General features: G+C 31.6%; 2 protein-coding genes across 3 annotated transcripts; both read left to right on the forward strand.

The window, feature by feature from the left end:
- Positions 1 to 22: 22 nt before the first annotated feature.
- Positions 23 to 5,282, forward strand: LOC136981091 (testis-specific serine/threonine-protein kinase 3-like). Of its 2 annotated transcripts, none has more exons than XM_067277352.1 (3): positions 23 to 445; positions 526 to 661; positions 4,723 to 5,282. In XM_067277352.1, the coding sequence occupies exons 1-3, from the start codon at positions 162 to 164 to the stop codon at positions 5,269 to 5,271; spliced, it is 969 nt and encodes a 322-aa protein (XP_067133453.1). In that variant the 5' UTR covers positions 23 to 161; the 3' UTR covers positions 5,272 to 5,282. The 2 variants fall into 2 exon arrangements, with proteins under 2 accessions (XP_067133453.1, XP_067133455.1); XM_067277354.1 differs by having other exon boundaries at positions 115 to 249.
- A 5,612-nt stretch (positions 5,283 to 10,894) lies between these two features.
- LOC136981116 (visual system homeobox 1-like) lies at positions 10,895 to 14,392 on the forward strand. Its single transcript, XM_067277391.1, has 3 exons — positions 10,895 to 11,180; positions 11,754 to 11,971; positions 14,201 to 14,392. Exons 1-3 carry the CDS (start codon positions 10,895 to 10,897, stop codon positions 14,390 to 14,392), a joined length of 696 nt encoding a protein of 231 aa, XP_067133492.1.
- Positions 14,393 to 23,499: the final 9,107 nt, after the last annotated feature.

Raw genomic sequence — 23,499 nt, forward strand, 5'->3', positions numbered from 1 at the left:
AAAGAATATTAATGAATTAAGAATTACTCTTTTAAATTTTTTATTTATTATTTAATAATATTTCGTAACAAACTGAAATTTAACAATAAAAATAATAGGTAGTTCACTTTTATTGTACTGTACTGTATACGTCTGATTATTGACGTCAATACCCGAAAGTGATGAGGAAAATTAACCAATTGAAAGCTACGATTCCAAATCAAAGCAATATTTTATACGAAAAAGGATACCTGATTGATTCTATTATTGGTAAAGGCACTTTCGCTACTATAAAAAAGGCATTTTCTGTCGAACGTAGAGAAAATGTAGCTATAAAGATTATTTCTAAGAAAGATTGTTCTCATAGATTTAAAACAAAATTTTTATTTCGTGAATTACAAATTATAAAATGTATTAAACATCCAAATATTATTAATTTCATTAAAATCATCGAAACTACCAAGTTGTAAGTAGAAAACACCATTTAACTTTATAATATATTTTAAGTATTTAATGAATTTTAATGAATTTAGTAATTTAATGTAGTGTATATATAATAATGGAACTTGCCGATAAAGGAGATTTGCTTGACTTAATCAGCAAGGAAAAATATATTAATGAAGAAAAAACTTGCAAATGGTTTCATCATTTAGTAGATGCTATTGATTACTGCCATAATAAGGTGAGTATTCGTGGAAATTTGCTAAATTTATAAATGCATCTGTCAGCCAGAGAGCCGTGGAATTGAGTCTCAACTTAGCCTTACGAAGAATCCGATTCGACTCGGTCCAGACCACGATTTGTCACGAGTAGTACAGGCTGAAGTGTCGTTTCTATGTGTTATCCATGTTTGATGATTTCAATGGGGATTAGGCTCGCCTTTATGGGCGTAATTTGACTAATGGTATAGCTCAGTGTTTTTTAATTTTTTTACTCTCGTGACACATTCACCAAAGAAGAAAAATTTCGCGGCACACCTACGTAGTCATAGAAGAAAAAATTTTTAAATTAAATGAATAGAACGAAAAATAATATTAACAACTTTTTTATTTATACTTGCATTATATTTGTGTTACTCAAACAATTCTTACAACCGAAATAAAATATAAAAATAAATAAATAAATAATTACAAAAAGAATGTATGCCTTCAACAAAGCTTTAAATTATTCAAATATTTGATATAAATCAAATGAACTTTTATGTAAAGAATTACAGTTAATGTGAAATATGCGACTGACGATATTTTGTTATTTCTGCTCTATCAGATCTTATTTTAGACCGAGAAACTCGCAGTTCATTTTCGACATTTTCCAATCTCGATCGTTTCTTATTTTTCCTGTTAGTGAGAAGTGAAAATCCTAACTCACATAAATACGAGGTAGAAAATTAGAGAAAAGTATTTATTGCTCTTTTAGATAACTTCAGATATTCATCTCTGACCGAAATCCAAGAAGTATCCAATGAAATTCCGAATGTTTGAGTTCCAATGTTCGATCGAAAGAGAAATCAGTTTTTCCTCTTCTTCGAGACAAAAATTCCCGTTTAATGTACCATTAATAAAAGGATTTCGAATCCAGTCATATTTTTCCGATTTAATAGATGGAAAATATATTTTCATTGTTTCCTGATGTAAATCCAAATGGTTTGTCACCACTGATGCAAGAAAATTTCTCATCTGTTCAGGAATCTTAGAAAACAGCTAATTTATTGTCATCGAGGTTATTCATCCACAAGCATAATTTTTTTTATCAAAAGCAATTAACTTACCTATTAATGTTGAGATATTTGTGTGAGTACCAAAGAGGTATGACGACGTCGCACCTCCTTTGATCGGCTATCGAGTCGGATGGACTTGCCCACTAGTCAGAGATGGCGTGTTTACGTTAAGTAATAGTCCCGAGGGGACGGGATTGTTTTGTCCAGTCGAGTGGAGGGAGGAAGAGGAGTTCGTCGACTCGGCGCAGGTGACATCCGAGTAAATGATGACACCATTTAACAACGAAATAATGATTTATTGATTTTCTAAATAGGAGTTACAATAACCTAACGTCCAGGAATTCGGAGTGAATTAATTAAGTCCCTAAACCGCGTAGGGGCCGAGAGAGAGTTTACAGAAGCTGGTTCCATACCTCTTTGATAGTCCGTATCAGGGCCGGATTATCGAATAGGCAAAGTAGACAAATGTCTAGGGCCCGTAATTCGGAGGGGCCCGGCTTTAGTGCAGAAGATTCCTCTGGTTAAAAACGAGTTACAAATTATTTAAGAAATTCGATAGGACAGAAAAGGGTGTATTTAACAATTGTTTTCTTACTAAGCTCCGCTCGACTGGCCATTACCTAAAAAAAAGAAAAAAAAAAGGTCAACAGCCACCCGTGCATCAGAAGTAATGTACTGTACAGTACGCCACGGGATCTCTCCCGCCATCTGCAAATATTTTTAGGGCCGCGTCTCGTGGTAGTACTGATGTATGGATGGTTATGATTTATCTTCTAAATCTACATTTATACGTCGCGACATCGCATATTCGATATAGCGTTCAAGTTGCTCGAGTGCGAAGATATTACAATTCAATAGTGTTTTATAAAAGAGTTAAAAAGGATGACACCACGGTGTGACTTGGGGTGACACCACGATATCCGCACCGGGTGTCACCCATGCTAGCTACGCTAATGTCACATTATATAAGATTTGTTTAGAAGCAACTTATTTAAATGGGGCCCCAATTTAAATTTTGTCTAGGGCCCGCTAGAGGCTTAATCCGGCGCTGGTCCGTATATAATTTCGATATCCAGGCAATCAGAAGTTAGGCACAATGGTAAAAATTAATCCAAAGCGACTCGTTCACGGGCGATGATCGACTCCACTGAGGGGAGAGAGAAATGGCTTTTATAGTTTCGTGGTGGGAAAACGGTCACGTGATTAATGATCTTGGAGGTAAAGGTGTGTGTGGAGGTCATAGTTGTCCCCGGGATCTAAATAAAATGACGAAGTCGGATGGTAATCATAAACTTTAAGTCTTGTGTGGGAATAAGTGTCGAGATAGGCGAATGTTTATTAACAAAGGAGAGGTTAAAATTTCTTAGTAATATCGTTTCTTAGTGTTTCGCGTTCGTTAGAAAAAGGGAAATTGATCAGGGAAAAATCGGTATAAATTCCCGGATTTCACATTCGCGTTTCACCCTGTAAACTAGTTTTAATTAAAATATTAACATGTGAAAATATATGTTCTATTTAAGCCAGTTTAGCATACCACAATTCATTTGTTTTTACTCTTTCCTCCCTATATGCACTAATAGGTCCTCTTTTAGCCAGCTCATTATGGGTTCGGTCAGGCCCGCAATGGGGCGGCCGGGTGGTGAGGGACTAGACCCGTCATACGGACGGATCACCCCCATTAAATTTCTGGAGATTTTTCGTCCCAGTCCGAATTCGATGCCGGGTCCTCAGCAGCGGTAGGCTGTCACCTTGACTGCTGGGCCATCGGCCGTCCAGTACAATTCATTGTTAAAACAACCATAAAATTTTTGTATTTGTTTGGCACTATTTATCATTAATCGTTCAAAATACCTTTTGTCTTTAGATATCAAATTTTGACGAACTTCTTCCATACGGCATTTTAGCTTGCTAGGAACTATTGCTGTTTGCTTTTTTATGTCCACATACAACGCATAATGATAAGGGGAAATTTATGTTTGTAAAACCAAAATTCAAGTAATCTTCATTATATTTTTTGTAGTAATTTTCGATCTTTTTGGCTGAGATTCATCGTCACTGATGTTATTTATATTATCACTACTTTTAATGGATATATTTGTATCTGCTGCAGAACTACTGTCACTGATATCAATAGTTTTGTTTTTATTTAAAAATTTTCGTATATCCACTTTCAGTTTTTCATAACAATAATAATAAAAAGTTTTTGTAGAATTTTTGATTTTTATATACAGTTAAATTACCTTAATTAATAAATCGCCTAACCCTAAATTATTTACTTTACAACACAAACACAGTTTAATACGATAATATTAACACGATATATATAAACACGTAATACGCCGCACGCCTACGCGTACTGTACAGTACAACTCCCAGAGAACTAGAGACTAGAGACTGGATCCCGTAGTTAGCCTTTCTGAGATAATTCAGGAGTGATCCACGTGGTCTGCGAGCGAAAGATAATTGATCTTTATTCAAATAGTGTTGGTGCCTGAATGCAAAAGCTCCAATATTCGGATATGTCAATTTCAATTCGTCATAAAAAGATCCTTCGTGTACTTTGTTCTTATTGATGGTAATGTAGTACAGTACAGTACGTATATTTGGTCAATGATGTTAAAATAAAAACGACGATTTTTTAAGATTTTTCGGCCTTCGAGAAACACTGATATAGCTTATAATATATTAATGCCTGGAGCGTAAATTACTCATCGTAAATACATTTGAAAAATTCGCACTTCATCTTTTGTACCATTCTTTAATATTACTTTTTACCTCTTGGTCAATTTGTGATATAGGCCTATTATTTATCATTGATTGTAACGGTCCTAAAGGGTCTAGGTTCGAGTTCGGGTATGGTATCGTCCAGATATACAATACAATCTTGTTCCTTACCCCTGACAGTTTCATTCTAGGCCTGTCCGATCCCGCGATAGATATGAATAAAATGTCTTGCTAGTATATTAGGGTAAATAAAATACATTATTTTTTACTTACATTAATAGTTTATTCTCTCTTAATTTTAGGGCATAGTTCATCGCGATATAAAATGTGAAAATCTTCTTTTGGACAAAAATGACAACTTAAAGGTCACTGATTTCGGATTTGCAAAAGAATCTATCGTAAATGACGAGACTGAAAATATTAGTGTAACATTTTGCGGTAGTTTTGCTTACGCCTGTCCAGAAATTTTGCAAAAAATTCCATACAAAGCCCAGCTTTCTGATATATGGAGCATGGGTATAGTACTTTTTGTCATGCTTCATGGAACCTTTCCTTTCGAATTCTCCAATCGAAAAAACTTCATAAATATGGCAAAAAAAGGAAATGTAATATTTCTAGAGTCTATTGTAATATCGAATACTTGCAAAGATTTAATTTTAAAAATTTTAAAACCAGAAAAAGAAAGAATTCTTATGAAAGGAATTAAAACACACGATTGGTTTTGTAACTTTTACGATCAACATTGGGAAACACACGTTCGCAGGTCAAAAACCATCATGAATCATCTACAAGATAAGGAAGCAAGTCAAATTAGCATTGATAAACCAAGTAAATTTTGGTGTTGTGGATAAAAAAACAGAAGAAACGAAGACCTATTTCATACTGCACTGTATAGCGCGCAAATTATTTAAATCACTCCATAAATTGTTATTAAAATCTGTATACTGTAAAATTAAATTTGTTTCGTTTGTTTGTATGTAATTTTTGTCTTATAAACCGCTAATATATGATTTATATTTATATATAATATTTAAATGTAATTAATTTAAAATATAGTACTAAGTCTGTCCTTATAATCAAACGTAACGTTCTCTGTTAATTTTAAGAGAATTGGATACATTTTTAACAAGTTTTATTTAACCTGTTAAAAAAGGTAAGACGTAGTACTATATATTAAAATTAATGCATTCAGATACAGAGTATATCTAAATTGGTGTCCATAAATGTATGGGTGTGTTTCTCAAACCAAAACATTACAAAAAGTTCATAGGAACGTCTGTCCGAAAATCATCCGTCAGGAAGTTATAGTGTTTATTGCTAATAGTACAGTACATGCGAGGCATTTAACAACGTAGATTTGCAAAAATTGTTCCAAGTGAGCTCCTCCTGCTTTGATGCATCCCCTGAGCCTGCGTTCCATGCTTTGCCGTACTCTGTTGAAAATTCCTGGAGTGTTTCCAATTTGGTCAAAGCCATTTTGGATACGCTCCCTCAGAACATCGACATTAAGTACAGGAGTTGAATACACCAAGGATTTTAAATGTTTCCTCTAAAAATCCATACGATTTAAATCTGGCGATCGGGCTGGCCGTGCAAAAGATCCCCCTTCGACTAATCCATCTGTTCGGAAACTGGTTATCGAGATACTGGCGAACTCTCAGAGTAAAGTGAGGTGGAGCACCATTGTGCATAAATCACATTCGTTATATGACGTTTAGAGATACAGTACATCATTAAGTAAATGAAGTAACTCATTTCAGAGAAACCGTAGGTACAGTACGATTGTCCAGTAAGACGTTGCGGGAAGAAATAAGGGCCAATAAAACGATCATGGATGATTCCACCCCAAACGTTGAGGCTGAATTTCTATTGATGCGTGTCCTGTTGTGCTTCGTGAGGGTTTTCATAAGCCCAAATGCGATTGTTATGATAATTGAAAATACCATCACGTGTAAAACCAGTCTCATCAGTCTCATCAGTAAATAGGGCAAATGCTAAGAAATGCATGAACATAGAACACTGCTGTAACATGCGTTGACTGAAAGTTTGCCGCATTTAATCTTTGCACTCGTTGAAGGTGATACGGGTACAGAAGGGTTCATGCAGAATTTTTCAGATGGTCATGTGACTAACGCCTTCCCTTCTCGCAATTCTTCTTGTATTAGTTTATGGGGTTTGTCCACAGTACAAAGAACTCGTTCCCCAAGCGCACAGCTTCGTACCTCTCGTGGTCTCCCGACATCTGAAATTCTCCTCTCAAATGCGCCTGTCTCTCGCAAGCGTTAGTGGAGTCGTGCAAACGTTTTTACACAAGGTAACTGCCTCTAAGGGTACCTTTCTGCATAAAGTTGACTCGCTGCTACCGTATTCCCATTTACTCGGCCTACGTGTAGCGCATATCCGTCATTTCACTCACTGAATACATCGTCCGGTAATGTTATGGAAGCTACTCCGAATAACACAAAACAAAAAAAAGGACAATCAGACAAAACAAAACAAATGCCATGACCAACTGTAAAGAAGAAAGTGCGTAAAAATGCAAGTTTGAAGTGATTTACATAATCAGGGGTCGCTACAGGGAATTCTTTTCATAACTCCCTATCGAAGGATTTTCGGACCGTTGTTCATATGAACTTTTTGTAATGTTTTGGTGTCGGAACACATCCCTACATTTATGGACACCAACTTAGATATACCCTGTATACGAGAATAAACTTTTTTACGATACTCTAATTAAGAAAGAGTTAATTATTGAGCATTTTATTTTATTACAAAATAATATTTATCAATATTTACTAAAATCGACATTTTATTACAGAAAAAATTTTAAAGCAAAATAAGTTATTACTGGAGCCAAACGAAATTCCTTTCTATATCTAGAAGATGAAGGTAAATATAAATAAATATCTTCATTCATTAATCTTTATTAATGAAGAAGGAGAAATAAGAATGTCTAATTTTTAATAATTCTTTATCATTATATATTAAACAAACTTAGTTAATTCGTATGAAAATTAATTAAAAATATAGAGTGATTCGGGGGAAGATGCCTAATTTTTGTCATTTTCAAACGATGACGTCAGATATTGTTACGTGTTTGTACGGATCACTGGGCCAATATTGAGTACGGAAAGCTGTAGTTGGCTAGCGTTACCATATTTTCTACATCTGAGAAGAATAAAAGCAAGATAGAACGAAGTTTCCTGTTGCGAAATGTTTCTAGAGTCATTTTAAAACTAAAAGTTAAAATAGAATTTATTAAAAGTTGAGAAAAACAATTAATGTGTGATGTAGTTAAGGTTCTAGAGTTTCCACTGTCAGCTACCACCGATCCCGATCGGACACGCTAGAACACGTGACTCCACTAGGCATCTTACCCCGACAAATGGGGAAAATGCCACATTTTTCTTGTGGAATGAATTCCATATGCCTATTTTTAAATAAATTTTTGTTTTCTCGTTTTATTGCAGGATATGCATAGAAATTATATAAGGACTTCTCAAAAAAGTTCCCGGATTGAAGAAAGCTTTCAGCTAGTTAGAACGGGCGGGGTGAACTTAACAATACTTATACTGTGTTGTTACACTTACTATAAAGTACTTTGTACTACATATGCAATAAATTAAATCTGGATAAGATATAATTGCATTAAATTAATTTTCGAATATTTATCATCTTACGCCAATCTTTTAGGCATCTCACCCGGATACTCGGGGTGAGATGCCTAAAATGCCAGAGAATAGAAAAGTCGTCATTGTAAACAGAATGAATAATTATTTTCGATATACTCCAAAGTTTTATATGAAAAACACTCAATAATATGATATTTTCGTTAGAGGCCCCAAAACCCAAATTATCGCTATAATTTCCTTCATAAGCAAAATGTTAGGCATCTTCCCCCGAATCACTATATTTGAAATATTATAAAATCATAGTAACAATTTCTTTATTAATTTAATAAAATATTTTATATTTAAATGATAGGAAAAATAATTTCTTATCTATCTCAAATTAAATAATGTAGATTCTAGTATATATTGATTTTTAAAATAATAATGATAAAAATATATAAATTTTTATAAATTTTCTCATAAGAAATTAATTTAAACTTTTCTTTTAAATCTAAACTTTAGCTCAGTATATTTTATACTTTACATTCAGTGAATATTCTTTTATAACTATTTCGCTTTTCAATACTTTAAAAAAAAAATTGTTTAAAAAATTACAATATATAAATTCAAAGATTAACGAGGAAATTTGTTTGATAATAGACGTGATCCAAATTTATTTTTCCCGTAGGAAAGTGCAAAAAGAGGATTATTGTAACTAGATCATCTCATTGGGAGGCCAGCATAACCGTTTGAATGGGCCTCGCATTTAAGGGGGCTTCAAAAACATTTGTTATAAGTTCATCATTATTGCATTTCTTGTATAGTAAGAAAGTAATATTTATATTCTTGCCAAATGTTATTATTTACAAAATAAATTTAACCCTACTTTCTTTTTTAATAGGCCTATATAACATCAAAAAGAGAAGTAACCCAGACCTTTCAATCTCTGATCGGTTATGACTCTTCCATTAATGTATTTAGTAAACATTTTAATAGTATTTGACCATCAACTTTATTAATAAATTACGTATTTGAAATATTTCTATTTTACTTTTACGTTAAATCTTAATTTTCCCTTACAATTTTAAGCAATCTTTATCCTATTATAATTTTTCTCTTCCCCAAGTCCGTATTATATAAAAATTAACAACGTTTAAACATTTTATTTAAATTTAAATTTTAAAACAATTTAAAAAACTGATTTCGAAATTCATTAATTAAGTAGCTATATAAAAAAATATAAAGAATGTTGTAAAACTTTTTTTACAGAATTAATTTGCAAGTCGATGACAATTTAAAACTGTGGGATTAATTTAGAAACGAATAACGAACGATTCTTAAGCAGCAGATTAACACAAAAGATAAAAAACGAAACCTTTTAAGTGTATGAATATGAGTTATTTATCGCTTTGTTTCCGCCTCGAGTATAATCGGATATGGACTATTGATTATAAAAATTGATTTTTATGTAAAATGAATTGGTCCTAAATCGTTTCTAACGGAAGGAAAAATAATTATGGAACTATAATTTATCTTTTGCTTTTAATATATATTTTGGGTCTCTGAGTTAAGAATTTAATAATAAAATTCCTTTCTTTAACATTACTCTACACAAGCCTTAATTACGAGAAACAGTTAATTAATTTACACTAAACAAAAAACAATAAAATCATATAAAAATAAATTGTATAATCTAATTAAATTTTAATAACGAAATTCATTAAAAACTTAATTTCAATTATGTTTTGAAGCTATCGTATAGCTTAGATATAGGATAAAACTTTTCTTTCAATTTAATAAAATAAAATCGAAATATTTTTTCTTCCTAAAAATTACTTATTAAAATTACGTTGGAAACAATGGATTTATTAACTCTGTGAAAATTTTTACATCTTAAAATGTTTAATTTTATTTTATTAGTTAGCACAAAGCGATAAATAACGATAGATATGAACGAAATTTTATGGTATGAATCGTGAGAAGATAAAGATCTGTGGGTCTAGTAAGGATTCTAGATAAAGTAGATCTTTCTAATCATGCTTAATTCAATTCGCTTATCGCTTCTCTTCTAAAAATTCATCAAAATTTTAGTTGTTGTTTGTTTTTTATTTTCTGTGTAGAACTAAATACACAAAAATTCTACACAGATAAAATTATATCAATTATTAAAATCACTTAAGGTTAAATTTTTAAAAAAGTTTATTAATCTAGATTGCTAACCCTTATTTAATTACTTACCTAAACAAAAGAAATCTTAAATGACAGGTTGGAATACATAAGGGGTCGGGATACACATAGCCTAAGCTAAACAAATTATAACTTAGAAACTCATTCTATGAGACTATAAATTAAGACCTCGTGTTTTTAATCTTAGTCCTATTATTTAATGAAGAGCTCAGACCCACAACGTGTTTAAGTCTAGGCCCGATGACTGTTCGTCCGATTTAAAAAAATTTATGAAATTATCCATAATTTAAACTAGTAGAAGCTCTAAATAACAATTTCAGCTTATAATATTTAGATTTAAAAAGACAAAATTTAAAAAATTATTTTGAAATGAAAGAATAATCCAACATATCTCACGAACGACTAAACTCTGTTTGAAAATCGGCACAACACACAAAAAATCATTAAAACTGACCAATGAGGAAAATCGGATCGGATGGACGAAAGCCGAGATCCAATAGCGCGTCGTCAGGTAGGTGTGATTTAGAGTAACTCCGCCTAAATCCGACTTACAACGTTAGCAATTTTGTAATCAGCTCAGCGGCAGTAGTAAGCTCCTGGGATTAGCAGACCGATGCTACCGGGTTAGCAAATCTTTAACTAGCCTAGTAAAAAACTAGATAATCATTTTATGAATATGTCATTGCCTTGCGGATACGGTTTTCCTTCGTATCCGTGTTGTCTTATGTCGGAAGTACTTAAGTCTCCAACTTTAAATCGTTGTCAAACATATAATTCTGTCATCTCTCAATCGAATAGTGATGTTAATAACAGGCCTAGTTTATTTACTATCGACAGCATATTAGGAAGATCTTCACCACCCGTTATAGCACCACCTCCCATTCCTCAACATCCATCTTTCCATTCAGTCTGGAGTCCAGTTTTGCCATTACATTTTCATTATCCCGCTGCAGATTTTTATGGTAAGTTTTCGTACATTTTACTTCTTTAAAATTCAAAAAAATTGATTAAATTCTATTAGTTCATCTCTTCTTTATTATTACTCTCATTATTAAATTACGAAATTAGAAATGTAATTAAATGAACTTTAACTCTTGTCCTTTATATAGTATACAAACATGTTTGAGTTTCTGAAGTTGAATATAATCTTAAACAATCTTTAATTTCGATTTTATTCTTTAATGAAACTTAAAACATATTTTTTAATTGTTAAATATCGAAAACTTCATATTTGTTATGCGTTTAAAAGCCAATCTCGGTGCCAAATTAAAGATATTAAATCGCGTCATAATATAACTTTATGTAGTTTCAATATGTTAAAAATTATACAAAGTTTCCTATCACGAAGGATACTTTCGTAATTACGGTATGAAGTATAACAACAGCACTATACGGTTTCAGATATTATAAATTTAAACTTTGGATATTGAGACTCATTTAAAAGGAATTCTGATAAGTGTTTTCTGTCTGGAACGATTTTCAAAATGAGAAAAACTAAACAAAACGAATTAATAAAGTTTAATAACATTGTTTAGGTTCTCCTCAACCGTTGTTACCACATTATGTTGCATCTCAGTCGTCCTTGCTGGGTGCAACGGCTCAGGGGCAAAGAAGAAAAAGAAGACATAGAACCATCTTCACAGAAGAACAATTAGAACAGTTAGAAGCTGCATTCGACAAAACTCATTATCCCGATGTTCTGTTAAGAGAAGAATTAGCTCTTCGAGTTGATCTGAAAGAAGAAAGAGTTGAGGTATAACTTTTATAAAAATTTATTACTTTAGATCAAGAAAGTTTGCAAAATATAAAATTTCTTTCATAGTTTCTGTGCAATAACATTCGTGACAGATAAATTGTTACTGTTAAATTTTTTGTTTTTTATACACCATCTCCTTATAAAATTCAGTTTTATAAGTTATTGACTGATTAAATTAAGGTTTAAAGAAATAAGTTTTGAAATTTGGAAAGTAAAAACGGGAAAATTTCATTCTGTTTATTTGAGGTCTAAATTATGACTTATAAAAAATGAAAGGATAAAAATAATATAAGTTAGTGTTAAACTTTTTGCGCAGTACAGTACCTCATAATAGTGAGATTTTTTAATTTAATTTCAGTCATAATTAGTTGATAAGGCCTTTAAATTAAAGTCTGTACTATTCCATAAAGTTTAATAAATGAATTTTAGGAAGCGATAATGAATTAGGCTAAACCTCAATCTCTCAACAACACAAATACATTTTTGTATTAACTACATTTTTTCAAACGATTTTTCAATTTTAAATAAACTTTATTACGTTATAAATTTTACTTCAAAGTTCTAAAGTCAGATTTATAATTTAGAATATGATTCACACTTGTTTATATTTACTAATCATAGGCCTAAGGACAAATAAAAGAACATTTAAATAAGATTCTACTTCAGAAAATATTTCAAAGGAATACGAAGTTAACAAGTTTATAATCAAGAAAATAAAATTATTTTGATCCATATTTGTTACTTAAACATTTAAGTTTATTGTCAACGAGCGTTTTTTAAATTATGCTGCTAAATAAGTCAAAGTTTACTCATCAGAATCAAGTAGTTTTTTTAAATTTTGAATATATGTATAAAAATGGGTAGATTTACAGATACTTGTATAATATAAAGACTGCATCTATTCATTAAATTTTTTTAAAAAATTTCGTGAAAAGTGTTACCTGTAACGAGATATTTCATATATAGGACATAAGGTTTTGAAGTTCCTAAATAAAAAAGTAAGAATTTCTCATTTCTAATAAAGATGCTCGAACTTATCTTCATTGCTAAGTACTGTACTGTACAGCATGCAACTGCAGAAAATTACGTGATAAATATAAGATAAGCAAATTTTTATAAACAAAATATGTTATTTAAAACCATAGACATCGCGTATATTCTAAAACTTAGACATTTATTTCTATCATATAAATAAACTCAGCTTTACGTTATGTTTAAAAAGTAAATATTGTCAAATTAAAGTATAAATTTTGCAGGATCTATCACTACGTTATTTACGAGTTCAGTTAGACTATTATATTCAATCAGCGTTAAATACTTTACGAAATGTCATCTGCACTTAGACAAATATAAAAAAAATTATTTAAAAAAGGATTTATATTTCCATGATCTAATTATCTTCGATCTGCCTTTGGCTAGCAGACAAAAGACGAATGCGTCAGATTGAACAGTTCAATTTGCTCGGTACAGACATGAGAGGACCGTGGCTATTGTGCCCAAGACACTCCCAATTGATAGCGTAACGGTGATGTCCTCCACGTCTTCACCAGCACACTCCACTACTTTTCTCATTCAGGTCTTGTGCCGCTTCTGACGATTGGCCGAGTGTCCTCGTGACGTCAAGAGGCACGGAAGTAGTAAGCGCATACACTTGAAAATCGTTCTAAATTCACGCTTACAAATTGACTCTAATGTAATATGTGAAAAGATGGAAATGCATTAAACACTCTGCTGCTCACCCTGGTAAAGCTTGTCCCGTGCCATAACTCTTTCTGTACTTATTCAAATAGCGATTCGAACCTTCAATCCGTCTAGGATGAAATATAAAGTAAATACAATTATGATACAAAATGTAAAGAATAAATGATTTAGGAAATTAAACGATTTTACCGTCGTAAGTGTCCTCTGTGATACGCCTAAGATATCAATTTTAAAATGGGCCTATTCAATTAGACATTGGCGAGGAAATTGACGAAGGCGTGAAAGATACGCCTACTTCGTACTTACACACTTAACGAAATATCATTAATATAATAATAAATATTCTACGAGTTTAAAACTCTTTGTTATAAATATTTTACTTAGCTTATATTACAAAGAACCACTTGTATATTTAACAATTCTTTAAATTGTAATTTTTATCGAATTTTTAAATATCATTCTTTACAACACAGTTTTTTCTGCACGAGAACATTAATTTATACTCTATGCTTTTAAAATTAACAGGTTTGGTTCAAAAATAGAAGGGCCAAATGGAGAAAACAACAAAGAGAAGAACAGGAGCGTCAACGTCACCTTCAAGAAGATTCTCTAAGACGAGATTGCGACGGGCACGTAGCTTTAACATGGAACGACACAACCATAAACAACTGTCTAAGGTTAGAAGACGGAAAATCGAATTCGGCATCGCAAAAATGATCGAATTACTTGGAAGAATATTCTTTAAAATGCGCACAAAACAAACAAAATTTAACAATTAAAAGATAAAATAAATTCCGTTATTAGACAAACTTAAAAGTCGGTCAAGTAACGGAAAAAGAATGCGTTTTTTAAAATAAACTTATATAAAAATGGCGAAAGAGGAAATCTATTAATGTGCAATGAATTTCGAGATGTACAGAATGCCTATGCACAATAATATAGGCGACAAATAAATAAATAAATAATTTTTTTCTTAATATGGACCAATTTAGTAAATTTATGTTTAATGTAAGGTTTTACGAACGAAAAAGACTTTTATTCGTTGAAAATTGTACTGTGATAGTTCTTTTCATTGTTTAATTCCATGTCTGAGAGCAATCATTTGTATTTAAAACATCTTTAGACGTTTAATAAATGTGATAGAAACGAAAAATAATGTATTGAGATTATTTTATAAACTAAGAAAACAGATACAATTACATTAAAGTACGATTTTTTGCTTCCTGCATGTGTTAGAAGATATAGAAAATTTGTCACATTGTTATTTGACAGTAGACACGCGATACCGTAGAAATGCAGCAAACGTGGTGCCACACGACCTTTTATCATGCGATCACTTGTTTCTATCCGATCCAGGGCTCGTCCATATCAGGCTTCTATATGAGAGAACCTTGCGAGAAGCCCGTTCAGATCGGATTCTATACAGCATATCCGGCTAAGTCCGTTCTGATTAAAGTATTGGTAATAGCTGTTTTAGAGACGTGGAAGCCACAAATGGTTGGTTTTTCCTCCTAAAAGAAATTCAATTACTGAATTATAGTATTGTAAGTAGTTCCTAGTCTCTAGTTTGACATTTTTTTTTTTTTTTTTACATATTACACTTCAATTTATTTACATTAAAAAAGGAGGAAAGTTTCATTTAGGCTTATATAAATCGGCATCTAATGTGATCTAAATCGCTTAAATTGGTGTTAATATTTTGTAGTAGGATCTACATACGCATTTATTTTCATCGATCTCTTATAAATTTAATATTTTAGTAAATTAAACAGTTATAGAACGAAGACATTTGGAAAAATGAAGATCTAGGCCCTACACCAGTAAACGAAATATCATTTTTTTCTCTCAATTTATAAGAGTATATTCCCTCTGGTGCTAAATTTAATACCAAAACTAGTTGTTTTAACTTCAAATTCAATTATCAAAGCTAATTTTATATCAAAATAATAATAATTTTTAATGTATTCGTTTTACGTTTAGATCAAATTACGACTTCCAATCTAATATCGGTGGGTTAAAACTGCACCGTTAGCTTTAAAAATGATATCTTTAAACAAGAAAACGTAATAAAAAGATTAAAATGACTCAAAGTAATCAAAATCGAGTACAAAGCAGGCAATTTAACTTAAAGGATCAAATTAATTTGCAAAAAAAATAACTTCATAAATCTTCAAAGAGATTTTTTGTTGGTACCAGACGACCACCTCGATTGATTTTTAAGGTCGATTCGCTTAATTTCTCCCCTTCGGATGAGTAAAACCGATTTAGAAGCTCGTCTCTATGTAGCTGTAATCGCTTCCGGATTATCAGCCCCTCATCCCCCTTACTAGAGTGAAGACTGTTGTTCATTTAGAAGGTTCGCAGTCAAAGAAAAGCGCAGATAGGGTGGTGTGCGGTCTGTTTAACACAAAATAACCTTTCACATGGTAATAGGCATCTGCTACGGCCTATAGGTATACGGCACGAGGTAATCTCTGCCCCGGGCCCGACTGCGCGCATTGTGTCGCCGGTAGAAAGCTGCTTACATCGGCGCTAACCGTGAAATGGCCGAGGCGGATAAGTGCAGCGATTAAACGATTCTTGCTTGGACATAACTGCGTTTTCCAATAGCCACAGCATTTTATTTTGTCCTTTTGTCAGCGTTTTACGACTTATTTGTTTATTCACCTGCTCGTTACCACTTTTTTCTTATTATAAGTGCGATAAAAGTTACTGTCGCGTCGAAGGATAACGCGCGGACAACACTCAACTTATTTCTCCCTAAGTTTTTCAGATTAATACCTGAATAAAGAACAAAAAGGTTTACAAAATTAAGTAGAAATGCCAGTTTATATCCGTTTTTATTACCGAAACAGCGATAATATTTTGTCTTGATCTTCTTTCGTTAGCAAAATTAGTCGCCAGTCTTCTGCAGAATGTCGCGCATTTCGAGTGAATGGCCAAAACTGCCACGGAGTGTAATGGCTGACGTTCGAGCAACTACATTTTCCCGAAAAGGATTTCGTCAAATTTGAATTAAACTCGCAAGATTTATGTCGGCGATAGTTTGACGTTTTTGTCATTTTCAATAGAAAGTTTTCTTTACTTTTTATAAAAATTTAGCCTAAATTTTTATTTTAAAATATATAAATTAAAACATTAAAATTAGAGACGAGAGAAAATGAAATATTCGTTTATCTTTTATATTTTATGCGGTTATGATCATTGAAATTTAATGGTTGAGTTTACTTAAGATTAAATTTATACGCCGCATTCTTTCAATTCAAATTTAATTAAATTTTTTTGTTATTTTATAATAAATTGATAAAACGATTTTATATTAATATTATTATTTTTTATTTCGAGTATTAGCATAAAAAATTATAAAAAGAGGTTTTAAACAAATTTCATTAAGATTATATAATTTGCAAGAGTTTATACGCCGTACATTAGTAAAAATTCGTGTTTTTAGTATTAAAGTTATTTAAATTGTTGAAAATATGGAGTAAATAGAGGAATTAGACGGCTCGGCTTTCCCGCATTAGTCTAGTGCTTTACGAAAAAGCCAACAGTTTTTAATCTTTTAAATTAATTTTTAGAAGCGAATTTTATAATTTTAAAAACTAAAATCATTGGATGGGGCAGAGTAGAATATGGTTAAGAATATTATTTCTATAAACAATTATCTCATAATAAGTAGATTATTATCTTATGATAATATTATGATAGAGTTACGTCAGCATCGTCCATCGACGATCATCGATTTCTTTTATTATCCAATTGGCATTATCAGATGTGCCACTTCAGGCTGACCGCAACAATCCAGACGTTGAATAAAAGAACCCGTCGACAGACGGGGATCTTGATCCTCGATTGTATGTAGGTGGTCCCGGGGCAGCCCAAGGGCAGTCTGCCCAGCCACGGGGAGGTAGGTTTAAGGAGATTTGTGTCATGTGCATGTGTAAGAGGAGATTAAGCTACATGGAAAACGATTTGCTGCAGCCTTTGTGCTATACTGATTTACTCTGAAAGCGGCAACCTTTTCAGCAAATATTTTGTAACAAATATCCATTCAGAATCTCCTTTTTCGGGTTTTCTAATGCAAATATTAAAATTTCTTCCCTCTGGGCTCGAACTTCGTTGCACTTTTTAAATCCTCGAAACTCTTCAAAGGTTCTCGTAAGCTTCCACACGCTATGCCTCTTACTTCACTTGTGTAGGATACTTCTTTTTAAGTTATTAATATTGTTTTAAACTTGTTTTCCGTCAAGTATTTTTATAAGTTTTTATATTTAATGACGTGTATAATTACTTCCTTCTATCCGTTATAAAATTATTTTGGGTTTTTATAATTGATTTAAGGAAATATCTTTAAAAATTGTTTGCTTATCTATCGTAAAATTCATTTTAACGTTGTGTTCTTTGTTTATCTTGCCTTAAAAATATAGCATTTCTTTCTGTACCTTTAAAACTGCATTCTTTTATAACTTACACGAACGATCAATTCTCAAAAATATATATGATCCCGTAAAATCGAATAGATTTGTGTCACAAATGTCTTATAAATTAATATCCTTAAAAATACTCCTTCTTTAAATATAAATGACTGCGCCGTAAGTTATTTACTATCATATCCTAAAATTATAAATTTATTATAAATTTTTATGCTTAATGATATGACACATAACTTTCTTGTAAGTGTAGTCAAAAAACATTTTAGGTTTTCAAGGGAATGTTCTTTATGGTTTGCTTATTAAAATACACCGCGTGTTAAAATAATATCTCGTTATTTGTTTATAAGTAGGCATTACATTAAGAGTATAACGTAAGTCGTATATACCTCTAAAATCGTATCCTTTTCTATTCTATACAAATGATAAATTTTTAAAAACACTTACATCTACGTTATAAAACTGTTACAAGTTAGCATCTCCTAAAAATATGATTTAATTAAGTATAAATGGCTGTTTAGAGTGTGAATTAACGCAGCGGGAAGAGTAGGGGACTGTATAAAAGATAAATTAGATTTCGGAGGTGTTTCCATTCCGGGGACATTGTTATCTCTTAACCTATAGGGAGTGACACGGATAGAAGTCCTCCCCTGATATAGATTATCTTTCAGCCATCACTTTGGAACTCATTCGTCCGTATTGCCACCTGCGGTTAAGTTTTGTGCTCGATTAGTTAACCTAATTAGATACCTCGACCCTTTTTCAACGTCTGAATGAGAGCGTAATACATTTTTCACTCGATATGTCACTCCCGGGGTTTAAGGTGAACTCTATGTCAATAATCCATAAGATAGTGGTCTAATTCTCGTTAAAAATTATCGGGCAAGCTCTAAACTCGTTATAAATTTCAAAATAACATCGATTTTTATATTTTAATAGATAAATGCAATTTTAGCGGAAATAAAACAAAAATTTTGTAACGTGACTTTAGAATATAGAAAATTGTACCGTACGAGCATATATTTTAATTATTAGGCCCTATAGATTGATCTATAAAAGTTAAACGTCTTTCTATGCTCAAAAGAATTAAAGAATCATTTTAAATACAATGTTAGAATTAAAAATAAGAAAGTAATTTTTAAAAAAGAAACGAAAAACTACTTTGTATAGGCGTAATACTATGAATTATGCACATATAAATCGTAAATATGGCGTATAAAAATATAACTGCATAGTACACGAATGACGAATAATATAATTTATTAATATACGAATTAATTGGAATTAAATTATATGTAGACAATTAATTTCTATCGAAGAATTATCAAGTTAAATTTATTCACTTTCACCAACATAAATGTGCTTTAAAAACGAAAAAATAAATTAATAATAGTTAAAATAAACAGCTTCCAATAAAGTTATTTCGGTTCCCGACTTTTGTTTCCCCCACGTTCGAAAATATTTAAAAAATCAGCTTTGTTTGTGAAAATATGTAAATTTATGTATGCGTAAATCGTTCCTACGTGTTTAAATGACATTATTTTCATTGTAAATTTTAGTTGTAGAAATTCTTTTTTTCTTTATAAAAAACTATGAAGTTTAAAAAATATACATAAACTTTTGAATAAACTATTTTCTTTATACAATATTAACATTATTAAAAATTTTCTTAAATAACTATTTACGATAGTGTTGCGAGTCTAATAAGAAAATTAATTTAAAAAATTACTTTATTGTACTTTTTAACAAGTAATAAATTTATATTATTTATTACGCTATTTCAAAGTAAGGTTAATGTTACCTTAGGTAGCCAAGATGGCGGCTCGTCTCTAATTCCAGCGAGGAAACAGTGGGACGCGCGTTCTAACCTAACCTAACCTATTCTAATAAATTACCATAATTATTAGCAACCGAATTATTAGAATAGGTTCGGTTAGGTTAGAACGCGCGTCCCACTGTTTTTTTTGCTGGGATTAGAGACGAGCCGCCATCTTGGCTACCTAAGGTAACATTAACCCAAAAGAATAATATATAGAGTGGCTGATAAAAATGAACTGTTACGAGGACTAAATTCTCGTCTTATTTAAATATTAAATCATATATTTTTTTGTTACGTTTTTGTAAAACATAATTTTAAGTCTGGAATTCGCGCAAAATAAAACAGGGCTAACTTGTTTTCGAATCACCCATTTTGTATACGAAACTCTTCCCGTTATACTGTTTTAAATGGAACTTTTCCTTATCCCTTAATTAATATTTTCATTTTAATATTATTTTAAACTAGGCGCGTAATAAAATATTAATATAATTACAATTTTTAAATACAAAGAATAGAATTTCCAGTTTAAAAATGAATAGAATTTGTCATTTTTAAGCAAATAAAGTGATAATATATTGTAAAAGGAGGTTAAAGGAACAATCTCTTAATCTATAAATGATTTGACTGCTTAATTCTATTTTGTAAACACCTTAAATACTATTTATCCGATTAAGATCACTTTCAAGCCGAAAAGGATTAATTTATTTCAATTCTTATATCGGCAAATTATATTGTATCGCTTAATTGTAGTATTTTAAACATTTCATATAATTAAGTAAAGTTTTGAAATTAATTAATTTTTATTTGTTATTAACAAGTTTGGTTCGTTTATATTGTATACGCTTATTATTAAAAGATCAAATTTATTAAAATTTAAATGTAATTGGATTTAAAATTTTTATATGTCATTTTTAAATTTGTGGGGTATTTTATTTCGAAAATTAAACTTAATACTCAACAGACGGAGCCACAAGTATTATTTTTATTCGTTTAATTACATTAAACGAATAAAATAATATTTATAAATTAAATTACGTCGATAAAATTAGTATTAAGAGTTTAAATTTTTTTTGTAAAAACTTTCAAAAAATAAATAAATAATCGCTAAAGCCGAACGAAATTTGGCTAGGTGAATTTGTAACGAGCACGTGGCTCCATCTGTTAATACGTAGAAAGTTAGAAACAATGTGAAAAAGTACACAATAAGTATACAAAATGTTACGATTAAATGTATGTTAACACTAGGACAGTAACACAACAATATTAATTTGTGAAATAAAGTCTTAATTTTCTAACCGGAAGTGCCGTGAGACCGTCAACCAGAGTTTTTTGGATTAAAGTGACTATATACAGTACATACAGAACTTGAATATACAGCATCCAGATCATATTAAGAATATTAAAAAAGTTCAGTAAAAATCTTGTGACTAGTTTTTTGTCTCGTTTATGGTTACGGTAATTTTTATTCTTCTGTCTCTACCACATTTGTTAAGTATAGGCCCTACTGCTTTAATTCTTCTTCTTCATTTTTCTTATGATTACGGATGATCCTACACACGGTTTTGGTTTTGATTTACAGATACACACGGTTAGTTTAATCAGCACTTCGAATACAATAATACTGCGACACGTTTAAAGCTTATACCTCTGCGGTAGAAAGTTTAAACATAGATAACAACCACTCGGGAGAGTGGATAACAGCCACTTCCCACAATTCCACAAGTCGGATTTTGCACTGGCGTCTAATTACAGAACGATTCCGTAGCCGTAGTTCTGTTTTTTACCACCAGATGTCGCTACTTCGTGACGTCAAGAAGCTGGACAAGCCTAATTTTACCACCTCACCGAATCACGTGACGGCACGCAATCGGTGTAAATACACCACCGTCGGAATTAATTTATTACAAAATTTGCTACCGTTTGTTTCTCGAACGGCAAATTTGTTTTTTGTCTGATATCCAATGTTTATATCGTAGCTTTAAAAGACGACTATCGTTCGTTATTTTTATCAAAATATTTAAAATTATACAGTATATTATAAAAGTTATTCTACAGAATACGTAGACTTTCCGTCTTAAATTCTTTTAATCTCAAGATTTTTCCGCCGAATTTTCAGTCTCTTACTCGAAATTTTTGTATCTGTACTAATAAAGAGGAAATGTTTGTAAGTTTGTATGTAACAGGTAATCTCCGAAACTACTCGCCCGATTTCAAAAATTCTTTCACCAATATTTAGAATGGACCTTCAGGGTGGACATAGGCTGTATATTAATCCGTTAAACATTCGTATAAATTATATAAATTAAAAGATATCATCTAGAATTAAGGCTTTTTTGTCCAATAGATGGCGCTAACTCCGACGACCTAAGTTTTGCTTGGTTTGCTTTACTGCGAGGCATTACGCTTTTCTGTGAGGATGAACTAAAGCGGATCATCTTCTATCTATCTATATAAATAAAAATGTAATGTTCGCTTGCTCCTACCGATTCCTTTGAAATTTTGACACAACGTTGCAGTTGAATACGCACTTGATTTTATATAATATACGTGTCGAAATTCCCCACCCACCGGGGGAGATGGACGGGATTAAGGCTTACCGTAAAGAACTCGGCTTCTATTATACTATTTTAGATGCGGTTTTTTTTTGCGTTTTAATAGGGTACGTCAACAGAATATACACTAAAAAGGTATTTTCCGATATTCCCTCGCGGGGAGAGGCACAGGAATAAGACTTACTACGAAGAACTCTGCTTCTATTTATACTATTTTGGATGCGGTTTTTTGCGGTTTTGATTGCGTTTTAATAGGGTTCGTCAAGAGAATGTACACTAAGAAGGGATTTTTTAAAATTCCCCCCACGGGGGAAGTTTTATACATTTATAATAAATACATTTTGAGCCACAACAACGCGTGGCCGGGTCTGCTAGTATTTAATAAAATTATTCATTGCCTTTTAGAAATAATTTAAACGTTTTATATTACAAAATTTGCAATATTTTATTTCACAATTAACGTTTATCTTTGAAATGTTCCACAAAACCAAGCTCAATTTTTCCCGTAGGCATCCTTATTTGGTTTTCACCAGTTTTTTAAAAACCTAACCGTGGCCAATACCAAGAGTTAAGTTATCTCGCGTAATTCGAGTGAAGTCTTTTGAATCGATAGTTTAAATCCGCCAACAAATTATCATCGTCAGTAAAATATTAGTGAACTTTTTGTAACCTCATTTAACAGATCTGCCATGATTTATTCGAATGTTAGCTAAAAAAAAGATTTATTGAAAATTATACATTTGCAACCTTTTTATATACACAACCTGTTATTGAATGTTTTCCTTTTGTAGGTACTGTACATTTCTGAATTGAGTGTAGTCATAATCCCGTGTAGGGACACACCAGTACAATTTATAAAAGTTCCACGATTTTTTAGACAGTACGACGCGGTTAACTTTAGTTGGTTCTCGACTCCTCTGTGGCTTTCCATTGGTAGAAATCTGTCAAATACGGTACATAATATTTTTATTTACTACCGAACGAGCCGTTAATATTCACGAAAACAATTATTTTAAGATACAT

Source organism: Centruroides vittatus, unplaced genomic scaffold, assembly GCF_030686945.1.
Source record: "Centruroides vittatus isolate TY-2023 unplaced genomic scaffold, ASM3068694v2 contig_743, whole genome shotgun sequence".
Taxonomy (NCBI): Eukaryota; Metazoa; Arthropoda; class Arachnida; order Scorpiones; family Buthidae; genus Centruroides; species Centruroides vittatus.

Coding starts and splice junctions, on each gene's coding strand:
- LOC136981091 (XM_067277352.1), top strand. CDS start 162: ATGAGGAAAATTAACCAATTGAAAGCTACGATTCCAAATCAAAGCAAT. Junction 446..525: donor ATCATCGAAACTACCAAGTT/GTAAGTAGAAAA, acceptor AATTTAATGTAG/TGTATATATAATAATGGAAC. Junction 662..4,722: donor TTGATTACTGCCATAATAAG/GTGAGTATTCGT, acceptor TCTTAATTTTAG/GGCATAGTTCATCGCGATAT.
- LOC136981116 (XM_067277391.1), top strand. CDS start 10,895: ATGTCATTGCCTTGCGGATACGGTTTTCCTTCGTATCCGTGTTGTCTT. Junction 11,181..11,753: donor TCCCGCTGCAGATTTTTATG/GTAAGTTTTCGT, acceptor AACATTGTTTAG/GTTCTCCTCAACCGTTGTTA. Junction 11,972..14,200: donor TGAAAGAAGAAAGAGTTGAG/GTATAACTTTTA, acceptor TAAAATTAACAG/GTTTGGTTCAAAAATAGAAG.